Raw genomic sequence first — 21,093 nt, 5'->3', positions numbered from 1 at the left:
GTAATGTGACTCATTGTTCTGTCTGCCTGAAAGCCTCTGTGTGAGTGTGCGTTTGTGTTTGTATGTATGATATTTCTCCATACACAGTTGCTGAGTTTGCTAAAGGGGCCAGTAGTTGTAACAATGAAACATCAGAGAGAACCAGACATACTTTGTTTTGCAAATGCAGCCCTTTAGCATTTCTACAAACCCTGCATTCATTCCAGATTTCTTGTCACCATAGATTAACACAACTCTCCTCCTCTAATGCTGAAAGGGTAGTGCTTCTATTATTGCCATTCTTCCCTTTATGGATATCTAACACAGTCCATCCCTTAGATTATTTGACGTCTCTTTGCAAATCATGTTCACCCTCTTTCAGACAAAGATCTTCATTTAAAATTCCATAAGGACTTGGGGAGAGGCGAAACAAAACTTCTCCTCCAGCGCTTCCATCCTGAGGTTAAGAGTAAACTCAGAGTTTTATTCTATCACTTTGTGATTATTGTTTTCCTACAAACATTAACTGCACAGTTCGAGAACTGTACATTTCACAGCAGCAGACGGAGAAGAATGGACTTTTCTTCCATCCCAAGATTAGGTGAAAAGAGCTACTGTCATCTGCCAAGTTGGTAATTCTGCCATTCTTCTACTGCATACCTTTGGAACAGGTATAGCTTTTACAATAATATGAGGTGACTGCTAAGGTGTGCTCAACATAGCTTGACTGATTTGCCTTCAAGCTAGCTTTGGATTCCTGCTGTTCTGACCTTGCTGTTAACACACATCGCTCAAAATATAACTAGACTCTAGCAGGATCTGGGAATCCAAAATTCAAGAATGCTGTCTACCAAAAGTGTCAGCTCTTTCTCCAGTTGAATCTATGGGAAAACAAAGAGACAACTTAATAAATTCTTGAGTTCGAAAACTAGCATTTTTGTTTGCAAAGATATATTTATGAAAGGCCTTAGTAGGCAAATTAAAAAAAATAACTGAGCAGAATAAGACTTTAAAATGTCCTACTTATTTCATTCCTAACACATGTGTATTTGCACAAGGAATCTTCAATCCATATATCAGATTTAAGAAATTTAAATCTTTTAATTATTCAATTATTGCACCTGGAGATGGATTTTGTACTTGACAAAATGAATTATCTATCATGGCCCAAATGTTTATGTGTGTTTGCATATGCTTTCAAAATGTAGGATGCTGACAAATTGAATTGTTTTCCTCCTTTCTTTTCTTTCACCATCCGTCTGCAATCACGAGGGCTAGAAATTTCCTTTTCAAAAGCATGAAAGTAGAATTACTCTTAAGAGTTGCCAGTCATCCTTATTTTATCCCTGAGGTTTCTCTCTCTTTGACCTTTAAAGATCACCTTAAACATATAATTAACTCCATAATGGAACACTAATTTTTACCTTATCGTCGTTTGAATGCAATGGGAAGTTCTCGGTTGGGAATGAGGATTCCTAAGTGAAGAGCTTCTACCGGCTTGTTGTCAGTAGCTACAATCTGATACTTCCGTATAAGCTGTAATACAAAGGGGGGAAAAATGAAGTTCATTAGAGTCTCCCCAACCTGTAATCAAGATGTATTCTGAGTTGGGGAACCTGTCAGTTAAGCAAAATATAGTGTCTGTGTCAAAGTTTAACCCCCACAGGCAGTAATAGTAGGAAAATATGATATGGTAAAGTTTATTTAAAAAAGGTAAAGGTTCCCCTGCACATGTATGCTAGTCATTTCCAACTCTAGGGGCCGGTGCTCATCTCCGTTTCAAAGTTGAAGAGCCAGTGCTTGTCTGAGGACGTCTCCGTGGTCATGTGGCCGGCATGACTAGACTCCAAAGGCGCACGGAATGCTGTTACCTTCCCACTGTAGTGGTCCCTATTTTTCTACTTGCATTTTTACGTGCTTTCGAACTGCTAGGTTGGCAGAAGCTGGGACGAGTAACAGGCGCTCACTCTGTTACGCGGCACTCGGGATTTGACCCGCCAAATACCGACCTTCTGATCGACAAGCTCAGCGTCCTAACCCACTGAGCCACCACGTCCCTTTTAAAGTTCATAAGGCTTTGAAAGGTTCACCCCTTTCAGTAAGAGAAATAAGCAATATTTTTAGGTAGGAAGGATTGTAGCAATGCTTTCTATATCATTTGGTCACTTCTCCAAAACAGAATCACAGGACCCTAAAATTGGAAATGATCTTCTGATCCAATGCTTTGTTGAGTGCAGGATCACTATAGCACCTCTGATAGATGACCACCCAGCCTCTGTTCCAAAGAGAGTCCTCCTCCTGAATTTAATGAAAAATTGGAAGTTCATCTTGTCAAAAAAGACAATTCACCCTCCAGGACAAAGGGAAAAGTTGCTCCAATGTACCCGAGTGCCGCGTAACAGAGTGAGCGCCTGTTACTCGTCCCAGCTTCTGCCAACCTAGCAGTTCGAAAGCAGGTAAAAATGCAAGTAGAAAAATAGGGACCACTCTGGTGGGAAGGTAACAGCGTTCCGTGCACCTTTGGCATCTAGTCATGCCGGCCACATGACCACGGAGACGTCCTCGGACAAGCGCTGGCTCTTCGGCTTTGAAACGGAGATGAGCACCGGCCCCTAGAGTTGGAAACGACTAGCACACATGTGCGGGGGAATCTTTACCTTTACCTTACTACCCTTTCTGGTTCTTTCAGTAGGGTTTGCCCAGAAAAACTTTGCCCAGATTGTTTCTCAGGAGATCCTGGCCCCCACACTTCATTTAAGAACAACTGTAAGCTGTTCTATAACTTTTAAAAAAAAAATCAATCTTGATGTATTAAAGATTGTAATAAATTTCCACTGATATTTTAATAATTTAGCTAAATGAAACAAAAAGCTTGCATTCACTGCTCTTCCAGGCTCTCCCTCCAGGGTGATGACAAGGAGGGAAACCAAGAGTTTCTTCACCCATTGAAAAATTAATCACAGCTAAGTCCTTCCTTTAAATCCTGAGCTGTGAAAACTAGCCAATTTTGTAATCTGTGCTCGTTTCTTCTAATACAGTTTAAGATTCGTACACAAGTTGGATTCAGTGGATGTAGAGAATTATGAAGAATGCAAAACCAAAGCAGAAGCATACATATATCTTCCCCTGTGGCCATGCCTGAAGAAGAACATTAAGCTCAAGCATTGCTATGGTACATGCAAAGCTGCTATGTTCCCTGCTTTGAAAAAAAAAAGCCTTAGGCTCTCAGATCTCTGTCTCTCAAGCTAAATACCTTCGGGGATTAACAAAATTGCAGTGGAGAAGGTATGTAGGCATAGGTAACCTATCTGGATGTCAGTCTTCCAGGTAAACCAGATAACAAACACAATTAGAAGAGTTAATGCTACATTATTGTAAGGCTACTTTAACAGACTCATGCAAATCTGAAAGTACAAACTTTCCCACCTTCACTTTTAACAGTCTGATCAATTGAGGCAGGTCTTTCTTAAGATTTTTTTTTCTCAGACTGTGGGTTTTCCCCTCTCTCGTCGGATAGTTCCCTAGGTACTATCTCTTTCCCTCATTCTCCAAGATCTTCCATACATTCCATTACAATGGAATACATTTTTGCTGCCATAGAATGCTTACTCTTGTGTACAGATTAATGGGGGAGACATATGTATCTAACATAATTGAATGCTTACCCAACAGAGAGCTAGTTGAAGTTGCAGCTCTGCCAGTCGGCGCCCAACACACATTCTTTTTCCAATGCCAAAGGGAGCATGAGAAAATGGATGGATGGTTTTTTGCAACCAACGCTCTGGCTGAAACTCACTCCAGTTACTGAAATATTCTTCATTGCATCCCAGAGCGTAAGTGTTAATCATCAACACCGTCTGTAAATACAAACACAAATACACAAAGTGTATTTACAGAGCAGTGAGGAAAATGTCAAGTGAGTGGAGCATAGAGCATGGACATATTTTGCTTCGGGGGCGGGGAAGACCCAAGGAAGTTGCCTATAATGAAACATTGATGCTGAACCCAAAGTAGATGCGTATCACAATCCAAAGGAAAGATCATAGTCAACAACAAGAGATAAAATTATGACAAGAATTTTCAAAACTTCTTGCAATGAATATATATTTTTCAGTGAATTAAAACAGGCAGGATTTTAGTTCTTTGGAGAAATGGAAAACTTAGCGAGAAAAATACAGGGTTGTTTCCCCTCTTTAAAGACAAGTTAAATGAGATTTAACTTGACTTGGAGTCATTTTTAGGATCAGGATCAGATTTCAAACATGTTAAGTAATGCTACAGAAAACAAAGATTTCCACACCTCTAAGAGATCAGGATCAGGCCTTATAATTTAAGATACAAATTTTAGGAAGGGCAATGATGTGAAAATATGTTTTAGCATTTCACTTGGCAGATCACTAAATAATCAATAAATGATTTTCTTCTCCCCAATAACTTTACTACAATGGGGTTCAGGGAGGAGCTGCACTGGTTAAATGTCTGTTTATATATACTGATCATGTTCACACAGGACAATTAATCCGCTTACTGAATTGACTTATTTTCTGAATTCAATCAATACTTTGAATCTAATTGCTAAGCACATTGATTTGTGCTTTAGATTGTAAGCCGCCCTGAGTCTTCGGAGAAGGGCGGGATATAAATGGGATTAAAAAAAATCATTATCTTCATCAAGTTAAGTCTAACCAAGAAGAATGTTATTGATAACCTCTTGAATAAGCTGGTTAAGGAAGTTGTTATTAAAATAGCGACTATAAATCAACATGGATATCAAGGCAGCTGTCATTATTCAATTTTCCCAAATACCTCCCCATACACACAATGATACAATGAATGCTGGTTGAGTAGAATTTAAAATAAATAAGATCTACTGTTTGCTCAGTGAGCTCTTAGTAATATATTTGAGTCTGAGGGCCACAAGTGTGTGATGGAGCCCATTTTTGGGTTATGCTGAGTGGTGTTTTTCTAATTTTCTCTTGGTTGTTCTGTTTCATCTTTTTTTTTAAAAAAATGTACTTTTATTATTTTTCATATTGTTAGCCACCCAGAATCATGTACTTGAGGTAAGGTGGCCTAATAAATCCAGTAAATAAGTCTACAGACAATAATTTGTGGGTGTGAGTAAAGGCTGAAATGGATAAAAGCTGGGTGTCATACATATGGATAGAATAAGGATTTTTTTCTGGATTTTGGGGAGGGAGGGAGATAAGGGTTTGTTTGTTTTTTTTGCTTAATCAATGTTAAACTCATTACACTTTGTGTGTACTCCCAGCTCATAATAGAAAGAAATCATGTGAGAAAGTGCTACCAAGAGGTGTAAAAATGATTTTTTTTGAGTCAGCTTTGAGTTAGTTCCTGTATATCTAAGAGATTTGAGATTTAAAAGCAATTACAGCACTATGCCTGGCATATATCACGACACAAAGATTATCAAGTATTTGACTCCCAACCATTGACATGCTAGCAAGTATGATAAGGCCAGTCACATCTTGCATCAATGCTGTTGTTGGCAGAAAAAAAACCAGGTTATACATTTCACCATTTAATCAAAATAAATTACAGTATGTAAGTGGTGGAAGTCACTTACCCCTTTTGGAAGAGCATAATTCTCAAGGACTGTTTCTTTGTCAAGGGTTCGTGTGGTAAATGGCACAGAAGGTGTTAACCTACAGTAAAATGAGATAAGTCCACTTTATTTTTTGTGTGGTGGGTGGGTATCAAACCTATCTATCAAGGGGTACACACATTATCAGCTGGACTATGCAAAACATTCAGAGGTAACCCAAGTGACTTTCTAAACCTGTTGCTCAGAGCATCATGAATAAGCTGGTTAAGGATGTTGTGTTAACATCCTTATTTTAGAAAGGTTTGGAGTAAATGTTTCAAAATTCTTTTTGTTTCTCACTCTTCACAGCAGAGAAGACCCTTCCAAGAAAATTGCTACATATTTTAAAGACTGGGAATGAACTTTAAAACAGGTGTGCCAACCTTAGGAAGGGTCCCTGCTGGTCTTTTGTGTTGTCCATTATCCATCTGTGGGCTATGCTATCTCTTATCTGACTGTTCCCTAGGTAGCATCTCTTTCCCCTGTCTCCCAAGGTCTTCTCCACATACCACTGCACCATGCTCTTTGTCCTCAAACAAGGAGTAAAAGGTGGCCTAGGTGGAATTTCAGCCTGTTCTATTTAGGTATCCATCTTACATTGGCCTTCCTTTGAGCTATCAATAGTTACTGTATTTTCCGGCGTATAAGATGACTTTTTAACCCATGAAAATCTTCTCAAAAGTCGGAGGTTGTCTTATGCGCCCAGTCGTCTTATACACCGGAAAATAGTACATAAATCAATCAAGCGCCCCCGTTCTTGCAAAGCAACTTCAAGCCTCCTTAGTCCAGTCCCCCCTCCGACGTGACCCTCCCTTCCCACCCCCAAGAGCCTCTAAGCCCCTTCCCCTCCCCCTTGCAAATGCCAGACCCCAGGAGCGGCAGGAAGCCCCTCACCCTCACCCAAGCGGCATCTGAACATAAGCAGAGCATGCCCTGCTACCCACTATCTCTCCTGGCAGCCTGGACAGCGGTACTTGGCAGCCTGGCGCTCCTCTCGCCTGCAGACCACGTAGCGACCCTCGCCAGCCGGCCTCGGCATGGCCGCCCCAAGCCCGGCTCTCCAGCGCGTCTTCCGGGCCCGCCTGGCTGACCACCTCCCGGGTGGGGCTTGGCTCCAGATGCGGCGGCTGCTCTGTCTGCAAATGTGCTCTCAAAGCCGGATCGCGCTTGGCTGTGCAGGCTGCCGAAAGGCGGGGACTTGGAGTTCCCACGGTGGTTGCGGCTTCTGTCGTGCCGTTTGCAGAGTCTGGCCTGGAAGAGCGCGTCATGTGAACGCAGCTCCTGCGTGTATTCCAAAGGGTTGGTGGAAGGAAAAGCCCCTTTGGGCTTCAAAAGGGCGGCTTTGCACCATCTGCATCAGACGGGGCTAAATCAGGTTTGTGTCAGACACTTGGCAACTGGCATGTACCCGTATTTTCTGGCATATAAGACGAAAAATCTTGAAAGTCTTCTCAAAAGTTGGGGGTCGTCTTATACGCCCAGTGGTCTTATACGCCAGAAAATACGGTACTTGAATTTTTTGCTCTACAGCTGCCAATTCAAGGGGAAAGAATAATTTTATTCTTAGGTTTGTGAGTCAGTTTACCTCATTGACTCTTTCAGGCATGCCTTCAAATAGGGCATTTTTTTCAGGTGTTCACAATTTGGGTCTTCTCCAGGTAAAATCACATTCTGTATCTCCTCAAACAGTTTTGCCTGGACTTCTGGCTTGCAGGAGATGTTGTATAGAGCCCAAAGTAAACTGTTGGCAGTCTAAAAAAAAAGAAACAGAAATCACTCTGGATTATTATACTAGCAAAAGAAACCTAAACACATCGTGCTAAAAAAGTTGATTTTGTTTTATAGGCAACTTTGGTAGGTTAAAAAATCTGAACTTGCTCTTACCCAAGGAATGCGAAGAAACTTAAAAACATTAGGCTTCACAATTTAGAGAAACATCTGTGACCCTACAATTTGGAGATTGATAGAAACAAGAGATGGATAATCCAAAGTCCTGAGGCCACAGGAGCTTCTAAAAGCCTCCGTTACTGAATTACAAATTTGTAATGCAACAGGGGAAATATTATTAAATGTGTAATTGGATGGTGTTCACATTAACCATTTAATTTTAATTAACCAAGAAAATAAAATTACACTTTTTGTCCAGGTCCCATCCATTATTGCTTCTGATGTGGTTCTTGGCAAACCACTCAGTGGAATTTTATATCCACAAAGCTTTGTGTATGTCTAATGTAAGAATAACTTTAATAAAATGCTGAAAATATTGGTATTATAAGATTGTGCCTTAATCCTCTAGTCTCAAGTGTGGATAAGTAAAATCTGGTTCCCCTAATGCAGAGCATCTGTAGCAAGGAGTTGGCCAGCATGCAAGAAGACAAAAAGTGAAATATGGGTCAAAATATATGTGCCCCATCTCCAATAAACTGGGCAAGCTGATTCCCTGTCAGGTCTCTGAGGTAGGTCTATATATTGCAGTGATTCCAACGATGCTACGGTTGGTCCCATCAACCCCATCAAAATGCAGAACTTTTGGGAGGGTCAAAGACTCCCTCCCACAGCTTTCAAATGTCCCTCTTCCAAAATTCAACAAGAAATGGAGGTTTAGAATGAAAACCAAATTTGATTTAATCAAAATGAAATTAATTGCTCTTTTTTATTTTCCCCTTTCTGCCGTGCTGAAAATTAGAACATGGCAACAATATTTCCAGTGGCTTCAGGCACCAGTTTGCACTCTACATTACCTCACACTTGTACCAGCAGAATATCTGCATAAGTCTACATTCATGTAATTGTGTAATTCCTAATTAGTTATACTTGCAACTGACTATATCTCTAGGATTCTGCTGTGTTTCACATCCTGTTCTAGGGCAACATATCCAGACCTTTTCCATCCCAGAAGATTCTATTGCAGATGGATCTTTGTTGCAACGCAGCCCAGCAGATATGTTGGCCCAACCCAAAAACAACATAGAAAAATCCAGCCAAAATTCAGTTCTTTATGTGCTCGGAATATACAGACAGAATCTTGCCAGACTAAACTTACACTACTCTAACTCTAATGGATATGCCTTGGAAGATTCTAGGGAGTGGCCATCTTAAATCTCTCCCTCTGTCTCCTATCCAGTTCTTGGTTGAGTTGCCTCTTGTCTCTCTCCCTTCCTTGGAATGTGCTTTCTCCTTCCTGGGAAACTGCTGCATCACCATAGCCAATTCTACCACTTCCCCCTACATTCCATCACATGTAGGAATGAAAAGGATAGACTCCAGGGCCGTATGGAATTCTGTATTCTGTCTAGAGACAGAAAAAAGAGCTTATGGAGCCCAAATGCAATATCTCAAAGCAGTGACAATCACACAATGGTGTGTGGGTAGATTGCTGCAGAAGAAGGAAAAAGCCTTTGTCGTGTGTGGCAGATTATCAGAAACCTGAAATCATTGTTCATTTACAAATGAAAAGAAGCTAACAGTATTTACCGTTTCAACCCCAGCAATCTGAAGCTCTGTAATAGCTGCATATAGTTCTTTCTTCGAAAGCTGGCTCCCAAAGTAGATGTCACAGAGGAAATCTTCAGAGGGATTTGCAGAGTGTTTCTTCAGCCTGCTGTCAATGGAGCATTTCACTGGAGGAGAAAAAAGGAAGTGATGATTAAACAATAATAATCACCCTGGATGAGGTGGACAGGACCATGAGGAGACTGAGCTCCACCACGTGTTTATTGGACCCGTGCCCCTCCTGGCTGGTGTATTCAGCTCGGGAGGAGACACGAGGCTGGTTCCAGGCAGTAATAACTGCTTCTTTGAGAGAGGATACCTTCCCTACTGCCTTGAAAGAGGCGGTGGTGAGGCCCCTTCTCAAGAAGCCTGCTCTGGACCCGGCTATTTTAAATAACTATCGTCCGGTCTCCAACCTTCGCTTTCTTGCGAAGGTTGTTGAGAGCGTGGTGGCGCATCAGCTTCCTTTGTTCCTGTAGGAAACTGATTATCTAGACCCGTACCAATCGGGCTTCAGGCCCAGGTACAGCACGGAGACGGCATTGGTCGCACTGGTGAATGATCTCTGGCGGGCTCGGGACAGGGGATGTTCCTCAGTCCTAGTCCTGTTAGATCTCTCAGAGGCTTTTGATACCATCGACCATGGTATCCTACTGCGACGTCTCAGGGGGTTGGGAGTGGGGGGCACTCTTTTACAGTGGTTTTCCTCCTACCTCCTGGGCCGCTCGCAGTCGGTGTTGACGGGAGAGCAGAGGTCCACCCCGAGGCCTCTCGTTTGTGGAGTTCCTCAGGGGTCGGTTCTCTCTCCCCTCTTGTTCAACATCTATATGAAGCCGCTGGGTGAGCTCATTCGTGGTTTTGGGGTGGGGTATCATCAGTATGCTGATGATACCCAGCTTTTTCTTTCCACACCGAACCAACCCAGTGATGCCCTCGACATGATGTCCCGTTGCCTGGAGGCGGTCCGGGTTCAGATGGGGAGAAACAGGCTTTGACTCAATCCCGCCAAGACTGAGTGGCTGTGCATACCGGCATCTTGGGAGAACCAGTTTTGTCCATCGTTAACTATGGGGGGTGAGGTGTTACCCCCCATTGGTAGGGCTCACAACTTGGGTGTTCTCCTGGATTCACGGCTCAGTTTGGAAGATTATATAGGAGCCGTGACCAGGGAGGCCTTTGCCCAGGTTCGCCTGGTGCGCCCCTATCTGGACCGAGATGCCCTACACACAGTCACTCATGCGCTCGTGACCTCCCGTTTAGACTACTGTAATGCTCTCTACATGGGGCTGCCCTTGAGGACCACTCGGAGGCTTCAGCTGGTGCAGAATGCAGCCACGTGAGTAGTAATGGGAGTTTCCCGATATTCTCATGTAACACCTCTTCTCTGCGAGCTGCATTGGCTTCCAGTTGCCCTCTGGGTGAGATTCAAGGGGCTGGTGATGACCTATAAAGCCCTAAATGGCTTGGGTCCGGACTATCTAAGGGAACACCTGCTGCTGGCATCAACTTCCCATCGTCCTGTGCGCTCCCATAGGGAGGGTCTCCTTAGGGTGCCGCCGGTCAGGGAATGCCGGCGGGTGATCCCCAGAGGGAGGGCATTCTCTGTGGGCGCGCCTGCCCTTTGGAATGATTTACCTGTGGAACTCCGGACTGCCCCCGACCTGTGCTCGTTTCGCCGGGACCTGAAAACTTGGCTTTTCGATTTATCCGGCCTGGACTGAGGGGGGTTTTAGTTTTAAATTTTAACATTTTTTTATTGTTGGGCTATTATTAATTTAATTCTTTTTAATTCTATTTTTATCTTAATTTATATTGTCTTTTCAATATTGCCCTGTAAACCGCCCTGAGTCCTTCGGGAATAGGGCAGTATAGAAAACTAAATAAATAAACTAAATAAATAATATTATGGTGTAGAAGCCTCAAATGTCTACTTTGAGAAATTAAAATTAAATTATGAGAAATTAAAATATTCAAGATCAAGAAATGTTGTAAATTAGATTGATCTTCTCCAATCTATCTTCTTCTGAATGTATTTGGACTGCATCACCCACCCAGGACTACTGGCCAGCCAGTCTGAAAACAGGGAATTCTGGGAGAATGAGTTTCAATAGGACTGGAGAACCACAGGTTTTAAGAAGCTGGTTTACAAAAAGGGCTACTGGTTCCTTTTTCATTTAAGCATGAAGATTGTTAGTATGCAAAAATAAGGTTCAGATCCCTATTCTATTATAATAATCCCTCTGAGATTCACTGAAGGAAACTTAGGGATATAAGGATAATGTTCAAATCTGTGTGGGAGAGAACTAAACATTTGCCTAACTGAATAATCCATTCTAGTATTTTTACTCATTCCATGGTGAACTTAAGCCATACAATCCAGTATTCATACCAACTGTAACTAATAACAGAAAAAAGGTTAAGTATCCATTTTAGAATATTGGTAAGTCTGTTGAACGTGGTTTAGGGAGATTTAAGACACAGGTAGTCCTTGACGTACGACCACAATTGAGCCCAAAATTTTTGTTGCTAAGCGAGACATTTGTTAAGTGAACTTTGCCTCATCTTACGACCTTTCTTGTCACAGTTCTTAAGGGAATCACCACAGTTGTTAAGTTAATAATGCAGTTGTTAAGTGAATCTGGCTTTTCCATTGACTTTGCTTATCAGAAGACTGATCACATGACCCCAAAACACTGCCACCGTCATAAATATAAGTCAGTTGCCAAGAGTCTGTAATTTGATCATGCGACCATGAAGATGCCGCAATGGTTGTAATTGTGAAAAACAGTCATAAGTCACTTTTTTCAATGCTGTTGTAACTTCAAAAGATCACTATACATTGCAAGTCAAGGACTACCCATAAAAGGTTTTTTTAACCACTGAGTCTAGTGATTTGGTAAAGATTTATATTCTCTCTTCATCCAACCCAGTTTTTTCCCCCCAAACCTGGCAACTTTTAAGATGTGTGGACTTCAACTCCCAGAATTCTGACTGGAGAATTGAAGGCTGTCAAGTTTGAAAAAACATTGATCTGACCTATCCCACAAAATGGTTCAGGAAAATAAATGAACTCCAGATAGCCAGGCTGGTTTCTTGATGCAAGATGCAAAATCCACTGCCAAACCTAAGATGCAAATACATATTTCACAAAACATTTTCCGTGTCCTTACAAATCTTTAATTACCTGTCTTAAATATATTTAATTACCTGTCTTAAATATATTATCCCATGCATTTGTATGAGCTTGCCAAACTTTTGTATTTAGACTTCTATGGAGTTCAACTGGCGTCACCATCATCTTGCCAAAAGTGCTCATCATCTGTATATAATGAAAACAACAAACACCATTATTAAAGTACCAGGAAAAGTTCAAAAGAATATATATTTTACCATTAGAGAAAGGATTAACTTAGATTCAATAAACTGAGCTATACCTGGGCCCTAAACTAGAATACCAAGGAGAAGCTGTTCCATGTGGACCTGGGATCATAGAAATCCTTACATATAATTATATATAATTATGTCTTATCCAATGAATGGGGTTTGCACCACATACTAGGCCTTGCTTCCCAGTTTAACAAGATTAAAATTAACTAAGCTTCGATTGTTGCACGTGGGACTTTCATTTATCTGATTAAGGGTTTTGTGAGAACATAATAATTTATATGTCTGAGGGCAACAATCTGAAGTATTTCTGGAGGGCTACCACTCAGAAATTGAATGTCTGCTTTTCAAGGTGAAGGACCCAAGGAGAGTCTCTAGGCATCTTCATAGAAGGTGGGGGGGAAAAATCCCTGAAACCTGTAGAGCAACTGACAATCAACCAGTGACCCAGCCTACTATAAGACATTATCCTAGAACGCTGGAAATATTCTTTGCAGCTTATTTTCTTATTGAGCACCAAAGGCTTTTTCCATTTATTTAGGTTAAGGGCCTCAGTCAGTGAAAACTACTGAGAAGACCTAACTCCAGTATCTCTGCGTAGTTCAGAAGGGATAAGGTTTCTAGACAATACATCCCATAATCAATTCCATGCTGGAACTGCATAACTGAATAATTGCAAAGGCTGGGACAGGCAATAGCAAAATAGATGCGTCCCTGGACTGCAGTCCCTTTATTCCCACAGAAGCAGACATGGCTGACTTGCTAATATCTTACAGAAAAAGGATTGGCTATCATGTGCATGGCATTTTCATACCGTTTTTACAGCCTTGATAAAGTTCAAACTTTCCTCCTCTACGTCTTGCTGCAGAAGTCCAAACCTTTTCCCATATAGCATCAGGCAAATACCTAGTATACATATAAAAAAGAAATCATGGCAAAAACATGGCCCAGTTTCTTGACCACGTTTTCCTTAACATATCTCTCTGGGAATTTTAAATGATGCCCAATCCCCTCCTTTTGATGCAATTAATATATAATGTCCACGGTATTAGTAATACCTACTTACGAGGCCTCAAGGACAACACATTGAGTAATAAGCAACTGGCCAGAGTTCCCCTCTACATGGACAAGGTTTATTTGTTTGTAATTTTTTTTTATTCTACCTTTATTATTTTATAAGTAACTCAAGGTAGCAAATATTTCCCCACAACAATAACCCTATCAGGTGGGTTGGACTGAAAGAGAGTGATTGGCCCAAAGCCACCCAGCCAACTTTCATGCCTAAGGTGAGACTTGAACTTATGGTCTCCTGGTATTTAGGCCAGCAATTTAACCACTACACCAAATTCGCTCTTCACCTGATCTTTACCTGGTGCCTTTCAGGTCTATTGGGATGGAAAATCCCAGAATTATTAGCCAACACGGCCATCCTGGTTAAGGCATTCTGAGAATTCCAGGTTGGGGAAAGCTAGCCTATATGGATACATTTTAGTGTAGAGAAAAAGCAACAATGACCCCAGAATGAATGAAAAACTTACTTTCAAATGACCACTTGTTCAGTGCTGAATATAAATCTTCTATTTGTCCATTCTCATTACAGAGTGTGTCTATCTGATGCATAAAATCAGCCAGGACCTATGGAAGAGATTGAAAGAGCTCTCTTAGTGTTCTGCATCAGAAAAATGAAAGGTCATTAGGAAGTGAATCAAATTTTAAAATACTAACATTATAATGCTTTCAAGTCTATGGCATGCTAATTCTACATTTGGAATATCATGCAGAGTTCTGATCAGTGTATCACAAAACAGATGCTGTGGAAAAGATACAGAAAAGGGGGTGATCAAAATTATCCTAGGTCTGGAAAAGATCTTTTCATTTGCTAACTTTAACTAAGTCAGAAAAATATATAATTAACATCTGATGGATACTAGTGAAATAGTAAAGTGAAATAGAAATTAAGTAATATGCTTTTAAACCATTTGGAACTGAAGGCTAGACATGAATATTTGCTCTTTACTTTAATTCTTTCCCTTCCTGCATATAGGAATTTGGCATGCGAAGAAGGAAGTTGCAGCCTTCACTGTACCCTGATGTGCTACATTTCTACATGGCAGAGAAATCTGTGAGATGCATTCAAAATTGTTGTTTCAACTACGGTATATTTCCAACTGGTATAAGTTAAGAAATATTTCACATGATTTCTGGAGAGATAATTTTCTAATTTCTTTCTTCCCTCTTTTAAAGTAGTCCACACAATAACAAGAGCATTCAAAATTGCAAATTACACCTGTGTCTGGATCAGACTTTTAGAGGCAATTTTAAACACCTATTCTTCTGCAGTACCTCATTGATTTTAGTGTCCAACTTTACAACTTCCATGGGTTTCATTAATTTCTTCTGAAATGCACTTCTTACTCTCTGCCAGTCCTTCCCTTCTCTGTGAAAAACAAATATTCAAGTGATTAAAAGACACCCTCAACTTAGCACATCCACTATATTGAACATAAAGGCTCTGTGAACCTTTTAACATTTCCTGGTTAAAATGAAAGGTGCATGCGTGTATGAGGAAACGTTAAAGCAATATTAAGTCTGGGCAGTTTTCATAAGTGAATGCTAATATACTTTAAGAAAGATAAGCAAGCAGACTAATCAGATTTGATAATATGGGAAAATGGCTTTGCATCCCAATATATCATTTACTTTAAATAAAGATAAAAAATTCCCTTAGTCAAGCTTGAGCCCTGGGCACAAGAGCAAATATACCTTATGGATGTGGTTTTCTGCAGCTTTTTTCTGACTTAATTTGACCTAAAACTATGAGAGTCCTGTTTAGCTTTTGGGAAGATGTACTAAGTGCTGCCATTGATCTCTTACTTTTAAGGTAAAGGTAAAGGTTCCCCCGCACATGCATGCTAGTCGTTTCCGACTCTAGGGACCGGTGCTCATCTCCGTTTCAAAGCCAAAGAGCCAGCGTTTGTCCGAGGATGACTCCGTGGTCATGTGGCCGGCATGTCTAGACACCAAAGGCGCACGGAACGCTGTTACCTTCCCACCGTAGTGGTCCCTATTTTTCTACTTGCATTTTTACGTGCTTTCTAACTGCTAGGTTGGCAGAAGCTGGGATGAGTAACAGGCGCTCACTCTGTTATGCGGCACTCGGGATTCGACCCGCCAAACTGCCGAACATCTGATCGACAAGCTCAGCAGCATTCTTTACATTCTGCATTTCCCTTCTAGCTTGAGTGTTATCTTATGTGCATTTGATCTAAAAACTGCCTTTCTCCTGCTGCAGTTCTTCCATTCTAATGTTGCCAGGAGGGTTAAGTCCAAATTAACTGGGATAATGCTGCAGTTTGCTTCTCTATACTGTCACTATGATAAACTTGCTTGCTTTCAGGATAAAACAGCTGAATGTGGTCCCAAAAGACAAAGAATCCTAAAGAAAATGTAAATATAAACGGCATATTGACTTTTTCTCCCACAATCATTTAATATTTATAAATAATGAAACTACTACCAAAGGCTCAAATGTACTTATGAAACAGCAATCTGAACTACATGCTCTTAGCATCCCTTGCACTAAAACCTCAAGCCAACATAAGCACAGGGCATTTTCAGCACAAAGCGGCATATGTCCTTCCACATCTTTACTCACAGGATAAGTAGCCCATAGCCCTCTTTACGATAGTCTCGATAGGCTTTCCAGGGTTTAATCTCCAGGCGCTGAGGATAGGCACTTTCTTTCCTATAGAGAGACTCTAGCAGACAAGGTGCGCCTATATGAACTGAGTCAAAACTCCCAAGTTTCATGCGGAAGATTTTGCCAAACCTCTGGTGGTACTCAGCCTTGAAGAGAAGGGAAAAGAAAGGGGAGGGGAGGTTAAATCGGGCAGCCAAGCACTCAGTCACAGACTTCCTTGCAAAGAAGAGGTGAATAAATACACAGTACAGTACACACAACTTTCAGCTCACAACAATGGCTATCTAGCATTCTGTAAGACGCATCTCCTTCAGACATAAGATGGACCAGAACAGATCTGTTGAAATGGTGATGATGGAGCTTATATTAAGCATTTGATTGAGAACGTCCTAGTGTCATGATGTTAGAACATGTTATCTCAAAAAGTGGTTGCTCCTTCTTCCTTAATGAGTTTTTAAACAAGATGCAAGAACGGTCACCTGTTTAAGATGCCCCCAATGACTGATTCCCTGCATTGGCTGAAGACTGACGGGATAAGACTGATCCAAAGCAGTCTGAGAATTCTGCAGTCTGCTCAGTCCATCACAATGATAGGAGATGCTGAACTAGAAGATCTTTGAAGTACCTTCCAAACTATAATAATAATAATAATAATAATAATAATAATAATAATAATAATAATAATAATAATAATAATAATAATAATAATAATAATAAGTAATAGTAGTAGTAGTAGTAGTAGTAGTAGTAGTAGTAGTAGTAGTAGTAGTAGTTGGAAGGGACCTTGGAGGTAATCCTTAGAGATATTTTCCAATCCTGCCACTAAAACCTTTAGGCCAGAGAGGGTTAGCAACTGCTTTTGCCATTCAAAGAACTACGTGTTTTGCCATAAGCGACCCTCAACAGTCAGCCAACACTAACTTTGGGCAAAGGATCTATTGGGAAGGGGGAAAACACAGATTACTCACCAGTGTCTGGTGCTGTTTCTTGAGGCCCCCTTTCCACAGGATGTCTACCAGGCTGCCCATCAGAGGCCATTTGATGGGACCGGGCAGAGCAGAAAGTGAGTGGGGACCATGCATGGGGCAAGAAGGCACCTGAGCCTTGGGCTCCAAGGCACACACGGACGAAGTGGGCACCTGTTGCTGCTGCTGCAAAGCAGGTGCGCTCCTGGGACCTCGCAGCTTTAGGAGAGAGCTGAGCAAGGGGGCTCGCTTCAAAGGGGAACTCATGATTCTGGTACTGGATGGAAGGTTGGGTGGGTGGATGGATGGATGGTTCAAACGCCGGAGAACCTCCAGCTGCAGGAGGGCTATACTCTGGAAAGCCAAGCGCGGGAGGAAGGTGGAGAAGAACTAGGAAGGGGACTTCGAAGGGCCGCGATCTAGCTCCGGGAAGACTCTGGCAGTCGGGATTCCTGGCAAAGCGAAAGAAACTGATGGGGTTCTCTCTCCCCTCGTGCAACGGCAGGGAAGGTCTGGAGTGCCGCGGGATGAGGATGCTGCGCTCCCTTCTGCTCAGGTCCCATAGCCCGGCGGAACGAGGCATATATAGCGTTAGGGGCCGGGAGCTGGGCTTGCCAATTGGAAGGCAGGGGAGGAGAGCAGGGCGCTGGGTGGGGCGGGGGAAGGCCACGGCCCCCAGGGAAGCCTCGGCGGGACTCGGAGTTCGCAGGTGGGAAACGCCCGTCTCCCGTCCTCCCTGCTGCCCGAACGAAGCTTTCGGGGGGGCGGGGGGGACTCGCGGGCTTGCGGCCATCTGGCTGCTTTCCTCCCAGGGCCGAGTCATCCTGGCCCCGGCGAGCTCTCCTTTTCCTCCCGGTTCTTGGCGAGCCCTTTTTCCTTCGGGAACCCAGCGAGTCAGGCGCCTCCTGCGAGAGAGGCTTCTCCGCCTGGAATCGGGGTCATTGCACTTCGCAGAGTCAGGTGGAAGCCGGCCGCCGGCCGGAGAGCCGAGAGAAGAACGTGGGAAGGGCGAGGCCTATCGTTTACGCTTGAAATCTTGCATAACGCGCGCTCCTTCGTTCCGGGAAAGGCGCAGACAAACGCGGTAACTAACCGGCGAGAGGATGTCCACGCTGAGCGGACGGACAAATAATCCACGGCCCGCTTCCCCTGCCTTTATCCCGAGTTAAATCTCCCCTTCTTCCGAGTTGGGGGTGGGGGTTAGGGAAAATAAAGGCATGCTTTAATCTGATTTTACGGACCAATGCACAGCAGATGCGCTGGTCTACAGTTCCCATCGCTCCCAGCCAACTGGCTTTTGAGTGCCGCCTGCCTGGGATGTATGATTTTTAGCAGATCTGGTGGAGGAAAACTGAGCTAGAATATTGCTCTGTAAACTTCTGGGTTTGCTAGAAAAACAGCCTGTATTCCTAAGGAATGTGGGAATCATTAGCCGAATTCCGTCATTACCGTGAGGATATATAGCATCCTGAGGGAACGGCATTCTTGGTTTGACAGGCTATTGTTGATGCAGCGACCTAGGGAGAGATATTGTCCTATCAATGTTGATGGGAAATATTTTGAGGATAGCGATTGGCTGACAAATAGCCAAGTGGGCTTGTCTTTCCCACTCTAAATTACAAGCTTTTCCCTTCCTTCTCACCCCACCCCTGAAATTTACCAATGACGGGACAAACTTGTACATAAATACACCTCCTTTATAAGGACGATGGCAATGAGGAAGATAAAGGTTACACATCATGGCTTAGTGTCAGATTAAGCAGGAACATTTCCAGAATGCAACCCAAGGTTTAAACATAGGCTGGGAGGGAAAAGGCCAAACTGGCATCACTGAAGGAGAACATTAGGAATGCCATACAGGAATGCCATAATGTTGTGATGCCAATATGACGCCAATATAAACTGCAAGAGGGAGAGAAATAATCTCTTGTCTGAAGATTATGGCCCATTTGGATCTGATGGCATTCAATTCTGGGTAAATACAATTCATTCAGACTTTATGTGAATCTCTCTTAAAAAAATGAAGGAGATGCTGTGATAAAATTCAGTTAAAATGGGCTGAAAACAGAAAAGCAGAAAATTACTGAAGACTGGATAGGAAAGGAGCATTTATGTCAGCTGTATGGTACTGATAGAGCAGGAAGGCAAAATAAAGATGTGGTGTTCCTTAGCTTAGTGAGACCTTTAAACCAGGACTTTTCAACCTTTTCACCCATTGTACCACTTTTAAGATATGGCAACATCCGAGTACCACCAGTCGCCTAGCAGGGTGTCAAAAACTTGATGACAAAAAAAAAAGGAAAAAAGTGATGAAGTACGGGTAGTCCTCAACTTACAATAGTTCACTTAGTGACTGTTCGAAGTTACAATGGCACTGAAAAAAGTGCCCCCCAAGCCACAGCCGAGCAAGACACCTGCCTGCCCGCCCGGCGGCGCTCCTCTTCCTGTCTGAGGTTTTCATTGTTGTGAGCATTTCTGTTGAGGATTGGCAGTGGGGATGGGGTGTGTGGGGGTGTGTGGGTTGGTTTTTATCCCCCCCCCCGTCTGCTGGGTAGTTGCAGCAGGTTTTGGTCAGTTCACATGACACTGGGACACTGTGACCATCATAAATATGAATCATTGGCCAAGCATCTGAATGTAAATCACAAGACCCTGGAGATGCTGCAACATTCCAGCTGATCGGTGCTTATTCTGGGCTCAGCAGAAGCACCAGGATCAGCGCCGAGCTCCAGCTGGAGCCTGGCACTGATACTGGAGCTTCCGCTGAGCCCTGACAGCCCTGCAGCTCCAGCCATCTCTTGCTCAGGCTTGTGCGGTGCTGCCACCGGTTCAGCTCATTCCCCTCCCCCGCTACTTTTCTAGGATGGTCGCGGACCACCTGCCAGGTACCATTGTACCACAGGTGGTACCTGTACCACTGGTTGAAAAGCCCTGCTTTAAACCACTCTTTTCAATTTCACTCCATGTATGATAGACTTGCGGGGCTGGCACGTTGTGCAATAAGTTCAAATGGTGCAATAAGATTGTGTGTTTGTTAGTAGGATTCACTGGGTTAGGTTTTTTTTGTTTTCCTTTTTTTTTGTCTTCACTGTGAGTTGAGTTGAGGGGGGGTGCACGAAGGGAGGCTCAGCCAATCTCATTGTACACATGTTGTACTCTGACAATAAAGGTTGATTTGATTTGAAAAGTGAACATTTCCACCAGCTGTTCTCTACCAGTTTTAAATGAGCTATTCTGACATTTGCTCTATTTCTAACAAGGACAGAGAGAGAGAGAGATGAAAAAAAGGTGTTCGTAAGACACCTTTTTGTGTCTAATATTGTCAAGGTCAAAGGAGTGCTGAAACACTGGATATGATTCTAACACTACTGCCAAAAGCCACTTAAGTATTGTATCACTTGTGGGGATAACACTTTTTAAATAGCTGAAGGAACATCACAGAAAAGATGGACAAAATCTTTTCTCTATCAACCTAGAATGCAGGACACAGAGCTTAATATATGGAGTTCGGATTGCCCCTGAATACTGGGAAAAATAATGTCTATTATTAAGAGCAGTTTAAGAGTGGGAAACATTTATCTAGAGAGACTGGTGCACGTGTATGGGTGAAAATGTGTGTGTGATGCTGTAATCACATTAATACCTGGACTTAGTAGATTTGTGTCTGATGCAACATTAGTGTGATTGGATCAGCACAAGCATGTTGTCTTGCAATCACTGAAATTTAATGCTGATACAATTGATGGTGGTCTTCATTAGGACGGTCACTGATCGTGGATCTTTTAATTTGGATTCCTGAACTTGACAAGGTGGGTGGACTCACTGGATTTAGCGGCCTCTTCCTAGTTAATGATTCTGCAAAAAATTAAATAAATGCTGCTTGCATAGGAAATCTGAGAATGCTGTTGTAACTCTAGAAAAGCCAGGCCAGTTTCAAATCTCACTGGGCAACCGCCAATTATACAGGA

General features: G+C 42.5%; 1 protein-coding gene across 1 annotated transcript; it reads right to left on the bottom strand.

Annotated features, from left to right (window-relative positions):
- Positions 1-662: 662 nt before the first annotated feature.
- Positions 663-17,392, bottom strand: CYP24A1 (cytochrome P450 family 24 subfamily A member 1; the record flags this gene model as incomplete). The annotated part of the gene is made up of 12 exons (XM_081322174.1): positions 663-860; positions 1,404-1,515; positions 3,645-3,836; positions 5,567-5,645; positions 7,170-7,336; positions 9,059-9,204; positions 12,284-12,395; positions 13,275-13,366; positions 13,999-14,095; positions 14,804-14,897; positions 16,116-16,306; positions 17,129-17,392. 11 exons carry the CDS (start codon positions 17,390-17,392, stop codon positions 1,405-1,407), a joined length of 1,545 nt encoding a protein of 514 aa, XP_081178300.1. The 3' UTR covers positions 663-860; position 1,404.
- Positions 17,393-21,093: the final 3,701 nt, after the last annotated feature.

This window comes from Vipera berus (genome assembly GCF_964194415.1).
Source record: "Vipera berus genome assembly, chromosome: 3".
Classification (NCBI taxonomy): Eukaryota; Metazoa; Chordata; class Lepidosauria; order Squamata; family Viperidae; genus Vipera; species Vipera berus.
The sequence above is the reverse complement of the archived record's forward strand: the minus strand, read 5'-3'. Positions and strand labels throughout refer to the sequence as shown.